The sequence below is a fragment of the Oncorhynchus tshawytscha genome, unplaced genomic scaffold (assembly GCF_018296145.1).
Source record: "Oncorhynchus tshawytscha isolate Ot180627B unplaced genomic scaffold, Otsh_v2.0 Un_contig_766_pilon_pilon, whole genome shotgun sequence".
Taxonomy (NCBI): Eukaryota; Metazoa; Chordata; class Actinopteri; order Salmoniformes; family Salmonidae; genus Oncorhynchus; species Oncorhynchus tshawytscha.
Window position 1 is genome coordinate 2,030,001 of NW_024609833.1, and position 15,270 is coordinate 2,045,270.

Consider the following 15,270-nt stretch of genomic DNA (forward strand, 5'->3'; position numbering starts at 1 on the left):
TTGTAAACAATTGTTGGAAAAATGTCTTGTGTCATGTACAAAGTAGATGTCCTAACTGACTTGCCAAAACTATAGTTTGTTAACAAGAAATTTGTGGAGTGGTTGAAAAACAAGTTTTAATGACTCCAACCTAAGTGTATGTAAACTTCCGACTTCAACTGTATTTATAAATAGTGTGTAAATAGTATTTTTGTTGTCTCTTGAGGTCTTTCCAATATATAACTTTTGTTCTTGACTTTAACTGTTCTGTACTTTGTCATGTATTTGTACGTTTTATGAGGACCCCAGGAAGAGTATGTGCAATAGATAATGGGGATCCTAATAAACTAAACTAAACCTTAAACCCAACCAGAAGCAGCTCTCTCTCATTATCTGTTTGGAGACAGAGAGCAGAGTCGTGTTCATTAGGGCACAATTGTAGGAAAATGTTTTTCAAAGGAAAACGTTTCTAATTGAACACGTTCAGGTAGAGTGGCGCAGTGGTCTAAGGCAAGAGGTGTCCCTACAGTCCCTGGTTTGATTCCAGGCTGTATCACATCCGGCCGTGATTGGGAGTCCCATAGGGCGGAGCACAATTGGCCCAGCTTCGCCCGGGGTAGGCCATCACTGTAAATAAGAATTTGTTCTTAACTTACTTGCCTAGTTATTTTTATTTTATTTTTAAAGCCCCTCCCTGTGTCAGTCGGTTTTCTTCCTTTTTGTGCCTAATGAACAGGACTCAGGCAAATCATCAAGTTCTAGTTCCTCTCACCGTCGGTCAGCTGCTGCTCCAGGTCCTTGATCTCCTCGGTCTCCTTGGCGATACGGGAGAGCATGTCGTCCAGCCGGCCTTCCAGCTCCCGGTGCTTCCTGCTCATCATGTCCAGAAGCTGGCTCTTACTGGACACCTGAGCCTTCACATGGGCCTGGAGAGGGAAGGGTGGACAGGGGCCAGCGACAGTAGGTCAATATACACTCCTATTACTGTCAATGATGTCAATAGAAGATTAACATTCTACCGATTACTGTAGGTATGGCCATACTTCAGCATGACAACTCCACATTTAATCAATACATTTTGTAACGAAAATATGAATGCATGTGTGTTTGTAATAATGTGTTACTCAATGCTTAATTTGTAAACTGGGTGTCAATTGCATGCATTATCCTCGCTTTTGCGTACTGGCACAGAACAGTAGAGTAGAGTGCTTGCAGAAGTTGCACACAGTTTGTAGCTTTTTCTTTGTTGCCTTTTATAAAACGCATTTCATGCAATTCCACATAATTTTAGATGACTGAAAACTTTAGCAGAATTTGTTTTAATATCTAACAAATGATTGAAATAACAACCTATTTTGACAATGACAAACTGAGAATATGCGATCAATAAAAACAACCTTGTCGTCAATCCATCAATAGCCTAGGCCTAGGTGTGTGGAGATGCATATTGTATAATATTCTAGTCCTAAAAAAAGCCTTCCAGTTTAACTGACTCGCCCAATGAAGCACAGCTCAATCACCGGTGATGGCTAATGCCGTTGTGTCAAAAGCCTTGCCTCTCTCGTTTTACTTTATAAAACAGTGCTGTTCGCTCAATAGGCCTATTTGGAAGTTGATAACATATTTGGTAACCTACAGGCAGAATAGTCTTCTATTTTCAGCAGGAGTCATTTGCTTTTACAATTTATTTTGCCGCGATTGTATTAGAAATATTGCTAAAGCCCTGTTTTGGCTGCATGCTGTTCACTGACATATTTGCTGCGGGTTCCTGACTGGAGACCAGTAGCGGTGCATGGGTAAAATCAACAGGGATGCCAAGCAAGGAAAAAAATCCATATTACAACCAGTGTTGTGATAATTGCGTTGTTTGCTCTATAACCTGTTAGTTCATACAGTACCTTCGGAAAGTACTCAGACCCCTTGACTTTTTCTACATTTTATTAGGTAACAGTCTTATTCTTAAATTGATTAAATTGTTTCCCCCCCCCCTCAATCTACACACAATACTCCATAATGACAGAACAAAAACAGTTTTTTAGAAAAATGTTCACATGTATAAAAATAACAAAAACTGAAATATCACATTTACATAACTATTCAGACCCATTACTCAGTACTGTGTTGAAGCACCTTTGACAGCGATTACTGCCTTGAGTATTCCTGAGTATGACGCTACAAGCAAGGCACACCGGTATTTGTGGAGTTTCTCCCATTCTTCTCCTCAGATCCTCTCAAGCTCTGTCAGGTTGGATGGGGAGGGTTCCTCCAGACGTGACGCTTGGTATTCAAGCCAAAGAGTTCAATATTGGTTTCATCAGACCAGAGAATCTTGTTTCTCATGGTCCGAGAGTCTTTAGGTGCCTTTTGGCAAACTTCAAGTGGGCTGTCATGTGCCTTTTACTGAAGAGTGGCTTCCTTCTGGCCACTCTACCATAAAGGCCTGATTAGTGGAGTGCTGCAGAGATGGTTGTCCATCTGGAAGGTTCTCCCATCTCCACAGAGGAACTCTAGAGCTCTGTCAGAGTGACCATCAGGTTCTTGGTCACCTCCTTGACCAAGGCCCTTCTCCCACAATCGCTCAGTTTGGCCAGGCAGCCAGCTCTAGTAAGAGTCTTGGTGGATTCAAACTTAATCCATTTAAGAATGATGGAGCTTCACTGCTGCAGAAATGTTTTGGTACCCTTCCCCAGATCTGTGCCTTGACACACTCCTGTCTCGGAGCTCAATGGACAATTTCTTCGACCTCATGGCTTGGTTTATGCTCTGACATGCACTGTCAACTGTAGGACCTTATATAGACAGGTGTGTGCCTTTCCAAATCATGTCCAATCAATTGACCTTACCACAGATGGACTCCAATCAAGTTGTAGAAACATAAAGGATGATCAATGGAAACAGGAGCTCAATTTCAAGTCTTATAGCATCGTTATGTTTGGAGGAAAAAGGGGGAGGCTTGCAAGCCGAAGAACACCATCCGAACCGTGAAGCACGGGGGTGGCAGCATCATGTTGTGGGGTGCTTTGCTGCAGGAGGGACTGGTGCACTTCACAAAATAGATGGCGTCATGAGGAAAGAAAATTATGTGCATATACTGAAGCAACATCTCAAGATATCAGTCAGGAAATTAAAGCTTGGTTGCAAATGGGTCTTCCAAATGGACAATGACCCTAAGCATACTTCCAAAGTTGTGGCAAAATGGCTAAAGGACAACAAAGTCAAGATATTGGAGTGGCCACCACAAAGCCCTGACCTCAATCCCATAGAAAATTTGTGGGCAGAACTGAAAAAGCATGTGCGAGCAAGGAGGCCTACAAACCTGACTCAGTTACACCAGCTCTGTCAGGAGGAATGGGCCAAAATTCACCCAACTTATTGTGGGAAGCTTGTGGAAGGCTACCCGAAATGTTTGACCCAAGTTATTAAACAATTTAAAGGCAATGCTATCAAATATTAATTGAGTGTATGTATGTAAACTGACCCACTGGGAATGTGATGAAAGAAATAAAAGTTAAAATAAATCATACCCCTTACTATTATTCTGACATTTCACATTCTTAAAATAAAGTGGTGATCCTAATTGATCAGAAATTGTTAGACAGGGAATTGTTACTCGGATTAAATGTCAGGAATTGTGAAAAACTGAGTTTAAATGTATTTGGCTAAGGTGTATGTAAACTTCCGACTTCAACTGTATGTGTGTGTGTGTGTGTGTGTGTGTGTGTGTGTGTGTGTGTGTGTTAGCGTACGCTGAACAAAAATATAAAACGCAACATGTAAAGTGTTGGTCATGTTTCATGAGCTGAAATCACTTCAGCAGTGATAAATTCATGAACTTCTTTGAAGAAAATATCATGATCATTAGAAAGCAAATTAGACTCTTTAAATCTGCGTATTTCTCCAAAGCTCAGTTGTACGGAGTCTGCACAACACTGCCAGGATGTAGGATCAAGGTAGACACTCAAGTGTTTTAATCCTAGATCTCTTGACACATTCATGAAAATAGTAATGGCCTCTAAACCTTCAAGCTGCATACTGGACCCTATTCCAACTAAACTACTGACAGGCCTGCTTCCTGTTCTTGGCATACCTATGTTGAACATAATAAATGGCTCCCAGTCCACCGGATGTGTACCAAACTCACTAAAAGTAGTAGTAATAAAGCCTCTCTTGAACTTTTAACTATTGGCCTACATCGAATCTTCCATTCCTCTCAAAAAATGTTTAAAGCTGTTTGCGCAGCAACTCACTGAAGACAATGTATACAAAACGCTTAACGCTGGTTTTGGACCCCACCATAGCACTAAGACTGCACTCGTGAAGGTGGTAAATTACTCTTTATCGGCATCATACCAAGGGGTGGGCAACTCCAGTCCTCGAGGGCCTGATTGGTGTCTCACTTTTTCCATCCCTAGCAAACACAACTGATTAATGAAATTGCATTCTAAACTAAACATCATGATTAGGTGATTTCTTGGAGTCAGGTGTGTTAGCTGGGGCAAAACTGTGACACCAATTAGGCCCTCGAGGACTGGAATTGTCCACCCGTCTAGACCTTAGTGCTGCTTTTGACACCATCGATCATGACATTCTTTTGGAGAGATTGGACACCCAAATTGATCTACATGGACAAGTTCTGGCATGGTTTAAAGCTTATCTGTCGGAAAGATATCAGTTAGTCTCTGTGGATGGTTTGTCCTCTGACAAATCAACAAAGTTTCGGTGTTCCTCAAGGTTCCGTTTTAGGACCTCTATTGTTTTCACTATATATTTTACCTCTTGGTGATGTCATTCGGAAACACAATGTTAACTTTCACTGCTATGCGGACGATAAACAGCTGTACATTTTGATGAAACATGGTGAAGCCCCAAAATTGCCATCTTAATCTTGATGGTTGTACAGTCGTCTCAAATAAAACTGAAGGAGCTCGGCCTTACACTGGACCCTGATCTTCTCTTTTGACAAACATATCAAGACTATTTCAAGGACAGCTTTTTTCCATCTTCATAGCGTTGCAAAAATCAGAAACTTTGTCCAAAAATGCAGAAAAGTTCATCCATGCTTTGTCACTTCTAGATTAGACTACTGCAATGCTCTACTTTCCAGCTACCTGGATTAAGCACTAAATTAACTTAAGTTAGTGCTACACACGGCAGCTGGAATCTTGACTAGAACCCCAAAATGTGATCATATTGCTCCAGTGCTAGCCTCTCTACGCTGGCTTCCTGTAAAGGCTAGGGCTGATTTCAAGGTTTCACTGCTAACCTACAAAGCATTACAATAGCTTGCTCCTACCTATCTCTCTGATTTGGTCCTGCCGTACATACGTACACGTACGCTACGGTCACAAGATGCAGGCCTCCTAATTGTCCCTAGAATTTCTAAGCAAACAGCTGGAGGCAGGGCTTTCTCCTATAGAGCTCCATTTTTATGGAACGGTCTGCCTACCCATGTCAGAGACGCAAACTCGGTCTCAACCTTTAAGTCCTTACTGAAGACTTAGCTCTTCAGTGGGTCATATGATTGAGTGTAGTCTGGCCCAGGAGTGGGAAGGTGAACGGAAAGGCTCTGGAGCAACGAACCGCCCTTGCGGTCTCTGCCTGGCCGGTTCCCCTCTTCCCACTGGGATTCTCTGCCTCTAACCCTATTACAGGGGCTGAGTCACTGGCTTACTGGGGCTCTCTCATGCTGTCCCTGGAAGGGGTGCGTCACCTGAGTGGGTTGATTCACTGATGTGGTCATCCTGTCTGGGTTGGCGCCCCCCCCTTGGGCTGTGCCATGGCGGAGATCTTTGTGGGCTATACTCAGCCTTGTCTCAGGATGGTAAGTTGGTGGTTGAAGATATCCCTCTAGTGGTGTGGGGGCTGTGCTTTGGCAAAGTGGGTGGGGTTATATCCTTCCTGTTTGGCCCTGTCTGGGGGTGTCCTCGGATGGGGCCACAGTGTCTCCTGACCCCTCCTGTCTCAGCCTCCAGTATTTATGCTGCAGTAGTTAATGTGTCGGGGGGCTAGGGTCAGTTTGTTATATCTGGAGTACCTCTCCTGTCGGTGTCCTGTGTGAATCTAAGTGTGTGTTCTCTAATTCTCTTTTTCTCTCTCTCTCTCTCGGAGGACCTGAGCCCTAGGACCATGCCCCTGGACTACCTGAAATGATGACTCCTTGCTGTCCCCAGTCCACCTGGCCGTGCTGCTGCTCCAGTTTCAACTGTTCTGCCTTATTATTATTCAACCATGCTGGTCATTTATGAACATTTGAACATCTTGGCCATGTTCTGTTATAATCTCCACCCGGCACAGCCAGAAGAGGACTGGCCACCCCACATATGCTCTCTCTAATTCTCTCTTTCTTTCTCTCGGAGGACCTGAGCCCTAGGACCATGCCCCAGGACTACCTGACATGATGACTCCTTGCTGTCCCCAGTCCATCTGGCCGTGCTGCTGCTCCAGTTTCAACTGTTCTGCCTTATTATTATACGGCCATGCTGGTCATTTATGAACATTTGAACATCTTGGCCATGTTCTGTTATAATCTCCACCCGGCACAGCCAGAAGAGGACTGGCCACCCCACATAGCCTGGTTCCTCTCTAGGTTTCTTCCTAGGTTTTGGCCTTTCTAGGGAGTTTTTCCTAGCCACTGTGCTTCTACACCTGCATTGCTTGCTGTTTGGGGTTTTAGGCTGGGTTTCTGTACAGCACTTTGAGATATCAGCTGATGTACGAAGGGCTATATAAATAAATTTGATTTGATTTGATTCGAGCCAGGAGCACAACGTGTGAATTTATGGTTGGATCAGAATCACTGTTATAATCATTGGCCAGTACAGAGAATTAAGTAAAACCACAATCCCGATCTCCCTCCATGGCTAATTTAGGAAAGTGACCATTTTAGCTAGCTATTCTCTGGAAGACAACACAAAGAGGTGGAACCATTCAAGTCTTTTTCTGTATATGACGATTGGCTTTTGGGGTGATGTGATTGGTGTGAAGCCAAATCCAAACTGGCTTCCCTTGACACTTTTTTTGGTGCTCTAGGACCATTCAAAGTTGAGCACACTCAGTTTAGCTCAAAGCTGATTGGCTATTATTATAATTGTTTTATTATCAAGGTAGGCAAAATGCTCGCTGGCTTCCCTTGCATTCAGCGCTTCAATGCTGGTCAAAAAGAATGATATTTTTGAAAACATCCGAGCGAGCGTATCAGCTCCCCTCTCTCTGTATGTGAAGCCCATCTATCTGAGGCTGTCTGGTCAAAAATATATTTTGCTCGCTTGGATGCTTTCAACAATATCATATTAATTTTGACCATACAGCATCAGATAGATGGGCTTTACATACAGAGATAGGGCCGTTGTTTCGCTCACTCGGATGCTCTCGCTGTTGAGGTACATTCAGACACTTGCGAATTGAAAGAAAAATTATGAAGCACAGAGAGACAAACTACATTTTTTAAATAGCATTAACAGAGAATTGAAAACCTTTTTTGTAATAACACAGTATATGGGATTGATTTTAAGAAATTTGGCTTAATTAATTTGATTAAAATTATGGTGTTTAATATTCAGAGAAAGACGAAAAACAAAACCCTCAGGGTTTCCGTTAGAATGGAATGGAAAATATGACGCTGTACAACAGGAGGAAGGAGTAGGCTGTCCTTGTAAATAAATATTTGCTGACTTGCCTAGTTAAATAAAGGTTATACTAAGAGCATAACATGTCTGCACCATAATTTTCTAATTCTTGTCTAACCAATACCCAAATGGAGATAAAGGGAAAATAAAAACCTCATTGATTTATCAAGACCAGTCCCCATGCTTGCCTCAGAGCAGAGTGAAACGGTGCTAAAATAGCTGTAGGCTTTTTCTTCTAACTTCAATATGCTCTTTAAAAAAACAAGACCTACACCATTTTTAAAAACACATTACTCAACACTAGTGAGACTCATTTCACCTATGGTAGGCCTACAGTATATTGAAAAAATGTTTTTTTCAATGACGTGACTCTCCGCTAATAGTTAGATTTAGAGGATTGGAGGACTCCAAATTAATATCTAAAGGGCATTTTCCGTTAGATATTCTCACAGATCCTAAGGGGCTTTTATATAATTCTAAATGAATTAACAATATTTTGGAGAGGATTTCATTTTCATAAAAATAAAAAAAGGCAATTCTTGAACATGGGGTGAGACATTCTCACCAATTTGTAAATAAAGCCAGTTTGTTATTTAGAATGATTTATTTCTGGAGAAATCTAACTTGATTATTTAGCAGACATCACTTGCGTATATTCAGTCAACACACACCTTATGAATATCATGGAATATTTTCTATACAGTGGGGAGAACAAGTATTTGATAACCTGCAAAATTGGCAGTGTTTCCTACTTACAAAGCATGTAGAGGTTTGTCATTTTTATCATAGGTACCCTTCAACTGTGAAAGACGGAATCTAAAACCAAAATCCAGAAAATCACATCGTATGATTTTTAAGTAATTAATTTGCATTTTATTGCATGACATAAGTACTTGATCACCTACCGACCAGTAAGAATTCCGGCTCTCACAGACCTGTTACATTTTCTTTAAGAAGCCCTCCTGTTCTCCACTCATTACCTGTATTAACTGCACCTGTTTGAACTCGTTACCTGTATAAAAGACACCTGTCCACACACTCAATCAAACAGACTCCAACCTCTCCACAATGGCCAAGACCAGAGAGCTGTGTAAGGACATCAGGGATAAAATTGTAGACCTGCACAAGGCTGGGATGGGCTACAGGACAATAGGCAAGAAGCTTGGTGAGAAGGCAACAACTGATGGCGCAATTAGTAGAAAATGGAAGAAGTTCAAGATGATGGTCAATCCCCCTCGGTCTGGGGCTCCATGCAAGATCTCACCTCGTGGGGCATCAATGATCATGAGAAAGGTGAGGGATCAGCCCAGAACTACACGGCAGGATCTGGTCAATGACCTGAAGAGAGCTGGGACCACAGTCTCAAAGGAAACCATTAGTAACACACGACGCAGTCATGGATTAAAATCCTGCAGCGCACGCAAGGTCCCCCTGCTCAAGCCAGCGCATGTCCAGGCCCATCTGAAGTTTGCCAATGACCATCTGGATGATCCAGAGGAGGAATGGGAGAAGGTCATGTGGTCTGATGAGACAAAAATAGAGCTTTTTGGTCTAAACTCCACTCGCCGTGTTTGGAGGAAGAAGAAGGATGAGTACAACCCCAAGAACACCATCCCAACCGTGAAGCATGGAGGTGGAAACATTCTTTGGGGATGCTTTTCTGCAAAGGGGACAGGACGACTGCACCGTATTGAGGGGAGGATGGATGGGGCCATGTATCGCGAGACCTTGGCCAACAACCTCCTTCCCTCAGTAAGAGCATTGAAGATGGGTCGTGGCTGGGTCTTCCAGCATGACAACGACCCGAAACACACAGCCAGGGCAACTAAGGAGTGGCTCCTTAAGAAGCATCTCAAGGTCCTGGAGTGGCCTAGCCAGTCTCCAGACCTGAACCCAATAGAAAATCTTTGGAGGGAGCTGAAAGTCCGTATTGCCCAACGACGGCCCCGAAACCTGAAGGATCTGGAGGAGAAGGTCTGTATGGAGGAGTCGGGCAAAATCCCTGCTGCAGTGTGTGCAAACCTGGTCAAGAACTACAGGAAACGTATGATCTCTGTAATTGCAAACAAAGGTTTCTGTACCAAATATTAAGTTATGCTTTTCTGATGTATCAAATACTTATGTCATGCAATAAAATGCAAATTAATTACAAAAAATATATATATATATATTTTTTTTTTTTTAAATCACACAATGTGATTTTCTGGCTTTTTGTTTTAGATTCCGTCTCTCACAGTTGAAGTGTACCTATAATACAAATTACAGACCTCTACATGCTTTGTAAGTAGGAAAACCTGCAAAATCGGCAGTGTATCAAATGCTTGTTCTCCCCGCTGTATATAAAAGTTTCTCCATGCTTGTCTCAAAGCATCGCAAAAAAGGTGCTGAAATAGACTTCCACAGCGGGAAGGCTATGTATTCTGTACCCACTCGTGGTATCTCTTCGGTTACACATCCTCTTCGGTTACACATCACACATGGTTAATGTTCTCAGAACGTGTTCGCTTATTTTGTACTGTTCTGTAGTTTGAACCAATGATTTGTCTGATAAACAAAGAACTTTGTGTCCTGCAGGCCCAGGCATGGATCAAAGCTAGACATTCAATAACGTCATCTTCACAGACTAATCAACCGTGGCCCTTGAGTAATTTACTCAAAATTGCTACAGAAAAAAAGGAGGAAGATCAAGAAGATTAACAAAAGCATAAAGATGTTGATGAAGAAATGCTGTTTTGAGTTAGAAATGTAACACTTTAGAGTACTTAAGCATCGAATACATTGCAAGTTGAGGGATTTTCACAACAGTAGCCGGGCTATGAAAAGTATTGTCTTGTCCTACTAATAGGAAACATTCGCATGATGGGTTACATTCTTTATTGTAACCACAATGTCACACATAATTTGTATCTACCTTTCCAATTACTTTTAGTGTTTGGGATTTACAAATGTGTGCTTTCATTATTAGTTACATTGTTTTATTTCGAACGTGCAGACTTATTTTCTTTAAAGTATTGTTTTATCTAGGATGCTACATGTGACCAGTTGCAATTGTAAGTAGGCCTTGTAAAAAAAAATCCTACTTCTATTAGGCTGTTAAGCTTCATAACTGGCTGAGGTAGGCTAAGTTATATAGGTCTAGTCTCTGAAGAAATAGACTCCAATTAAGCCCTCTTGTTGTTTGTAAAGTCAAATTAAAATTAAGATTATTGTTGAAATTAATTGCTTGACTGGAGTAGGTTTTCTCCATCTGTTGGTGTGCAACACTTGCATAACAAGTTAGCAATATTTTCAGCACCAGCCACTGTTCACCTCCTATTGATTGCGCTGCGGTTGCCGCTGGTTGTTTTTTAAATTGAACCTTTACTTAACTAGGCAAGTCAGGTAAGAACAAATTCTTATTTACAATGATGGCCTACCCCAGGCAAACCTGGGTGACGCTGGGCTAATTGTGCACCGCCCTATGGCACTCCCAATCACGGTCAGATGTGATACTACAGTCTCTGGTTCGAATTCAGGTTGTAAAGCCTCTTGCACCGAGATGCAGTGACTTCGATCACTGCGCCACCCGGGAGCCATGAACAATATATATATATTTTTTCAGAACATTACATGTGCAGTCATGGCCAAAAGTTTTGAGAATGACACAAATATAAATTTTCAAAGTCTGCTGCCTCAGTTTGTATGATGCCAATTTGCATATACTCCAGAATGTTATGAAGAGTGATCAGATGAATTGTAAAGTCCCTCTTTGCATTGAAAATGAACTGAATCGCCCAAAAACATTTCCACTGCATTTCAGCCCTGCCACAAAAGGACCAGCTGACATTATGTCAGTGATTCTCTCGTTAACACAGGTGTGAGTGTTGACGAGGACAAGGCTGGAGATCACTCTGTCATGCTGATTGAGTTTGAATAACAGACTGGAAGCTTCAAAAGGAGGGTGGTGCTTGGAATCATTGTTTTTCACGTGCCGTCATCATTGCTTTGCACAAAAAGGGCTCAACAGGCAAGGATATTGCTGTCAGTAAAATTGCACCTACATCAACCATTTATCGGATCATCAAGAACTTCAAGGAGAGAGGTTCAATTGTTGTGAAGGCAGCTTCAGGGCACCCAGGAAAGTCCAGCAAGTGCCAGGACCGTCTCCTAAAGTTGATTCAGCTGTGGGATCGGGGCACCACCAGTACAGAGCTTGCTCAGGAATGGCAGCAGGCAGGTGTGAGTGAATCTGCACGCACAGTGAAGCAAAGACTTTTGGAGGATGGCCAGGTGTCAAGAAGGGCAGCAAAGAAGCCACTTCTCTCCAGGAAAAACATCAGGGACAGACTGATATTCTGCATAAGGTTAAGGGATTGGACTGCTGAGGACTGGGGTAAAGTCATTTTCTCTGATGAATCCCCTTTCCGATTGTTTGGGGCATCCAGAAAAAAGCTTGTCCGGAAAAGACAAGGTGAGCGCTACCATCAGTCCTGTGTCATGCCAACAGTAAAGCATCCTGAGACCATTCATGTGTGGGGTTGCTTCTCAGCCAAAGGAGTGGGCTCACTCACAATTGTGCCTAAGAACACAGCCATGAATAAAGAATTGTACCAACACATCATTTCGACAGCAACTTCTCCCAACCATCCAGGAACAGTTTGGTGACAAACAATGCCTTTTCCAGCATGATGGAGCACCTTGCCATAAGGCAAAAGTGATAACTAAATGGCTCGGGGAACAAAACATCAATATTTTGGGTCCATGGCCAGGAAACTCCCCAGACCATAATCCCATTGAGAACTTGTGGTCAATCCTCAAGAGGCGGGTGGACAAACAAAAACCCTCAAATTCTGACAAACTCCAAGCATTGATTCTGCAAGAATGGGCTGCCATCAGTCAGGATGTGGCCCAGAAGTTAAATTGACAGCATGCCAGGGCGGATAGCAGAAGTCTTGAATAAGAAGGGTCAACACTGCAAATATTGACTCTTTGCATCAACTTCATGTAATTGTCAATAAAAGCCTTTGACACTTATGAAATGCTTGTAATTATAATTCAGTGTTCCATAGTAACATCTGACAAAAAGATCTAAAAAGACACTGATGCAGAAAACTTTGTGAAAATTAATATTGTGTCATTCTCAAAACTTTTGGCCACAACTGTAGGTAGATGTGGAAAGATGGATACAAATGATTTGTTGCAAGTTGGGGGGGGTTCACACCTAGCTCGACTATTAGACAATTATTTAGTAAAAGGTTGAAGTCTATTGTTCAGCTAATAGCCCATCCTGCTAGTGAAAAACTAATAATAATACTTTTTCCCCTTTCCACGTTAAAGATCACAATTGATAAAGTGTTTTTAGCCACAATCGGCCCCAACCCCAATTAAAACATTTGGGCACAGTCGATAGCGTGCTGGACTTCGGGCTAGAATGTTGAGGGTTTGAAACCTGCTCCCTGCTTGTTTCATTACATTATTATGCCGGTCTCAGAGCAAATAGCTTGGATTGTTATTCCCATCTCGTCCCTCGCTCTCTTCCACGCGTCATTATCTGCCTGAGTTGCTCGCTTGTGCAGGCAGGATGTACTGTTTTTATTCTGTATATATGAATTACAAATCAGCCTTTACTTAAATCATGTTTCTAGTCTATTGCATAGTTACAATGTGTAATCATTGATGTCCTAGGGGCAGGAGTGTAAAACAATGTTGAAGTGTATAATTGTAATACATCATTCAAAGAATGGAGTTTGATACACCTGGTATTGGATATGATAAAACTTGCGAAATAGCGATTTTCGTAAATAAATTTTATGACAAAAAAATATGCACTAACATTTGTCTCTACATTAACTAACATATTCGTCTCAATTGTACATTTTTAGCTTGACTCGTTATGATGTTATAATTACTTTAAATTTGCTGCCACCATAATGTTTTGTCAGCCATCTTTGCTGAAGAAAGTCACCAGGGACGCGTAGCTCGCATAAAATTCATCATCGGAACCACACGATATGATTGGTCATATAAAAACCTTGGGACCAAAATGCATAATGAGTGCTCTAACCCCCCTTTGCAGTGGTCTGGAGCAATGAAGCCGTGATGCTGGGTACCTCTAAGTCCCGCGGTGAAAGCTCGCAACTTTTAAAAGGAGGAACCAGTGTATGTTTTTTTATTTTTGTAAATTAGTAAATTAGGAGTAGCATAGTAGCATTCGCGTGAAAGTGAAATCGCGAACCACCGCATTTCACCATTGCAAGGCGACTGGTAATATGGCAGAATATAAACAGTGTAGTTATTCACTCCACAAGGCAATCAAACAAGCTAAACGTCTGTATAGAGATAAAGTGGAGTCGCAATTCAACAGTTCAGACGTATGTGGCAGGGACTACAGACAATCACAGACTACAAAAAGTGCCAATGCCATCTGGACAAGAGTGAGAAAGCTGTTTATTGACTATACCTCAGCATTCAACACCATAGTACCCTCCAAGCTCATCATTAAGCTCTGGGTCTGAACCCCGCCCTGCGCAACTGGGTCCTGGATTTCCTGACGGGTGAAGGTAGGAAACATCCCCTCCACTCCATGATGCTCAACACTGGGGCCCCACAAGCGTGCATGCTCAGCCCCCTCCTGTACTCCCTGTTCACCCATGACCGCGTGGCCAAGCACACCTCTAAATCATCAAGTTTGCAGACGACAACAGTAGGCTTGATTACCAACGATGACGAGACAGCCTACTGGGAGGAGGTGAGGGCTCTGGGAGTGTGGTGTCAGGAAAACAACCTTTCACTCAACGTCAACAAAATAAAGGAGATGATCGTGGACTTCAGGAAATAGCAGAGGGTGCACCCCCCTATCTACATCGACGGGACCGCAGTGGAGAAGGTGGAAAGCATCAAGTTCCTTGGCGTACACATCACAAACAAACTGAAATGGACCACCCACACAGACAGTGTGGTGAAGAAAGGGCAACAGAGCCTCCTCAACCTCAGGAGGCTGAAGAAATTTGTCTTGACACAGAAAACCCACAAACTTTTTACAGATGTACAATTGAAAGCATCCTGTCGGGCTGTATCACCGCCTGGTACGGCAACTGCACCGCCAGCAACCGCAAGGCTCTCCAGAGGGTGGTGCGGTCTGCCCAACGCATTAACAGGGGCAAACTACCCGCCATCCAGGACACGTACCGCACCCGATTTCAGAGGAAGGCCAAAAAGATCATCAAGGACATCAACCACCCAAATCACTGCCTGTTTACCCCGCTATCATCCAGAAGGCGAGGTCAGTACAGGTGCATCAAAGCTGGGACCAAGAGACTGAAAAACAGCTTCTATCTCAAGGCTATCAGACTGTTACACAACCATCACTAGCACATTAGAGGCTGCTGCCTGTTGACATATACTAGAAATCACTGGCCACTAAGGAATGGAACACTAGTCGTTTTAATAATGTTTACATATCTGGCATTACTCATCTCATATGTATATACTGTATTCTATACTATTCTACAGTATCTTAGTCCATTCCGCTCTGACATCGCTTGTCCTTATGTATATAGTCTTAATTCATTCCTACTTGGATTTGTGTGTATTGGGTATATGTTATGTAATTTGTTAGATATTACTGCACTGCTGGAGCTAGAAACACAAGCATTTCCCTACAAACGCAATAACATCTGCTAATCAC

General features: G+C 42.5%; 1 protein-coding gene across 1 annotated transcript in view; it reads right to left on the bottom strand.

The window, feature by feature from the left end:
• Positions 1 to 15,270, bottom strand: part of LOC112249544 (centriolin) — a 111,888-nt gene that overhangs the window by 59,037 nt on the left and 37,581 nt on the right. The window contains exon 12 of the mRNA XM_042319556.1: positions 752 to 905. Within this exon, the coding sequence (XP_042175490.1) occupies positions 752 to 905 (154 nt within the window). The remainder of the gene's footprint in view (positions 1 to 751; positions 906 to 15,270) is intronic.